This window comes from Amphimedon queenslandica, unplaced genomic scaffold, assembly GCF_000090795.2.
Source record: "Amphimedon queenslandica unplaced genomic scaffold, v1.1 AMPQUscaffold_5510_Cont22522, whole genome shotgun sequence".
NCBI lineage: Eukaryota > Metazoa > Porifera > Demospongiae > Haplosclerida > Niphatidae > Amphimedon > Amphimedon queenslandica.
Window position 1 is genome coordinate 1 of NW_003554189.1, and position 1,690 is coordinate 1,690.

A 1,690-nucleotide genomic window follows, 5' to 3' on the forward strand; every position below is an offset into this window, starting at 1 on the left:
GTCACATGATCATCATATGATACGATTCCCTCTAACCTGGTCAGTTGACACAATAGTCCTTGCACGTCTTTCTGTAGAGTAACGGAACCGGTTCTTAAATTAAACTCCATCAATTCCTCTATGAGGTCCTGTACATAATATACAGAGATATACAAAAAATACTAATAATAAACAAGAGCAAGCAAAGCAGTACATGCACAGAGTGAAGGAGAGGAAACACAAAAGACATAAAAGAAACACACACTTACCTTTTTCATAAGTTTCCTTGTCTCTGGTTTAAAAGCCAGTGCCTTTAATACAGTAATGCAGTGCTCTAGTGTCGCAGAAGCACATCCAAAACAATTTCCCTCGCTGAGGGGGGCAGTGGAGACGGGGGACGAGAGAGAAAAGGCACTTCCTTCCCCTGATATTGGAGTGAGTGGTGTTGCTGGCTCACTAGTAGGAGAAACCTTCCCTGAATGAAGTTTATTGATATCATAAGCAACTAGCTCTCTCCTTGAAGCAAGAACACTCTGAGAGAGAAAGAGGGAGAGACAAACAGATATTTTGTAAGTACATTAAAAATAGATATGTGTATGCAATCACATATTGTGATTATGTCACATTGTGTAGTGGGTCTTTCAATTATTAATTTACTTGTATTATTTTGCTAAGGTCAGTGTAAGACGATTTACAACTGTTACAGTATAAATGAGCTGCCAACTGGATAGCACGATTCACACCACTGTCTGATGAAGACTAGAAAAATAGGGAGAGAGAGGAACTGTTAATATGACAAGTCTACAAACTTATAAATTATATTTTAAAACAATTATTTCTTTTTCTCTATTACCTGAGATACCACTGGCTCACTGGCTAGGGATATCAACAGCTGGTCCAGTTCATTTCTGTGTGTCACTAGCTCCTTGTAATATTTATCAGCTCTTTCAAGCAACTGATTAATACTTAACAATGTCTAGAGAATAAAATAACAGCAGTAAATAAATGCACATAAAAACACACATATACATGTACATGCACAATACATGTAAACATGATTGTACAGCTAATATACATGAAGAGGCCACAATTAATTAAGCTATTTTTGTTACTGAATAATTCTTTCCTCTCTCTCACCTTCTTTCTATCATCTTCAGTTTCAATTGGGTCAACAGCTGAAGTGGGTCGTCCCTCGACTAATGTCTCAAACCTGGCGTACTTTGAGAACCCACAGGATATGCAGAGGAAAGGGTCTCTCTCATCGTAATTAATAGTACGACACTTTTGACACTGATGAGCGTTCTCACCACAGGCAGCACAGACTCCAGGATGAGCTGGGACTGGAGCATTACAACGAGGACACTGAAGGGACTCTGTACCAAACTAGAGAAAGAAGGAGGAGGAAATACATGTACATGTACGAGAGTAACACACATACATGTACACTATTATGCTCATGCACACACACAAATGACATTTATTTATATACTGTACATGTACAAGTACATGTACATGTACAGCAATAAGTTGACAAATGCACGATCGCTGAACTGAATAAACACGTTTGGTGAACGAAATAAAAATATGATAGTACATAGACAGAAACAATGCCAGGGAAACAATATAAAGTCTATAACAATATAAGTCTAAAGAAAACTGCCAATACAAAATTCCAATATACATTGTACATATAAGTAAATGGTACATTGTG

The 1,690-nt window shown here is 37.5% G+C and overlaps 1 protein-coding gene across 1 annotated transcript; it reads right to left on the bottom strand.

Moving 5' to 3' along the window:
- Nucleotides 1-23: 23 nt before the first annotated feature.
- On the bottom strand, nucleotides 24-1,362 carry LOC100631426 (E3 ubiquitin-protein ligase UBR4-like; the record flags this gene model as incomplete). Its single annotated transcript, XM_003391833.2, has 5 exons — nucleotides 24-128; nucleotides 249-512; nucleotides 637-738; nucleotides 833-955; nucleotides 1,117-1,362. Coding segments are annotated over 5 exons (840 nt in total), but the record flags the coding sequence as incomplete, so codon positions are not given.
- Nucleotides 1,363-1,690: the final 328 nt, after the last annotated feature.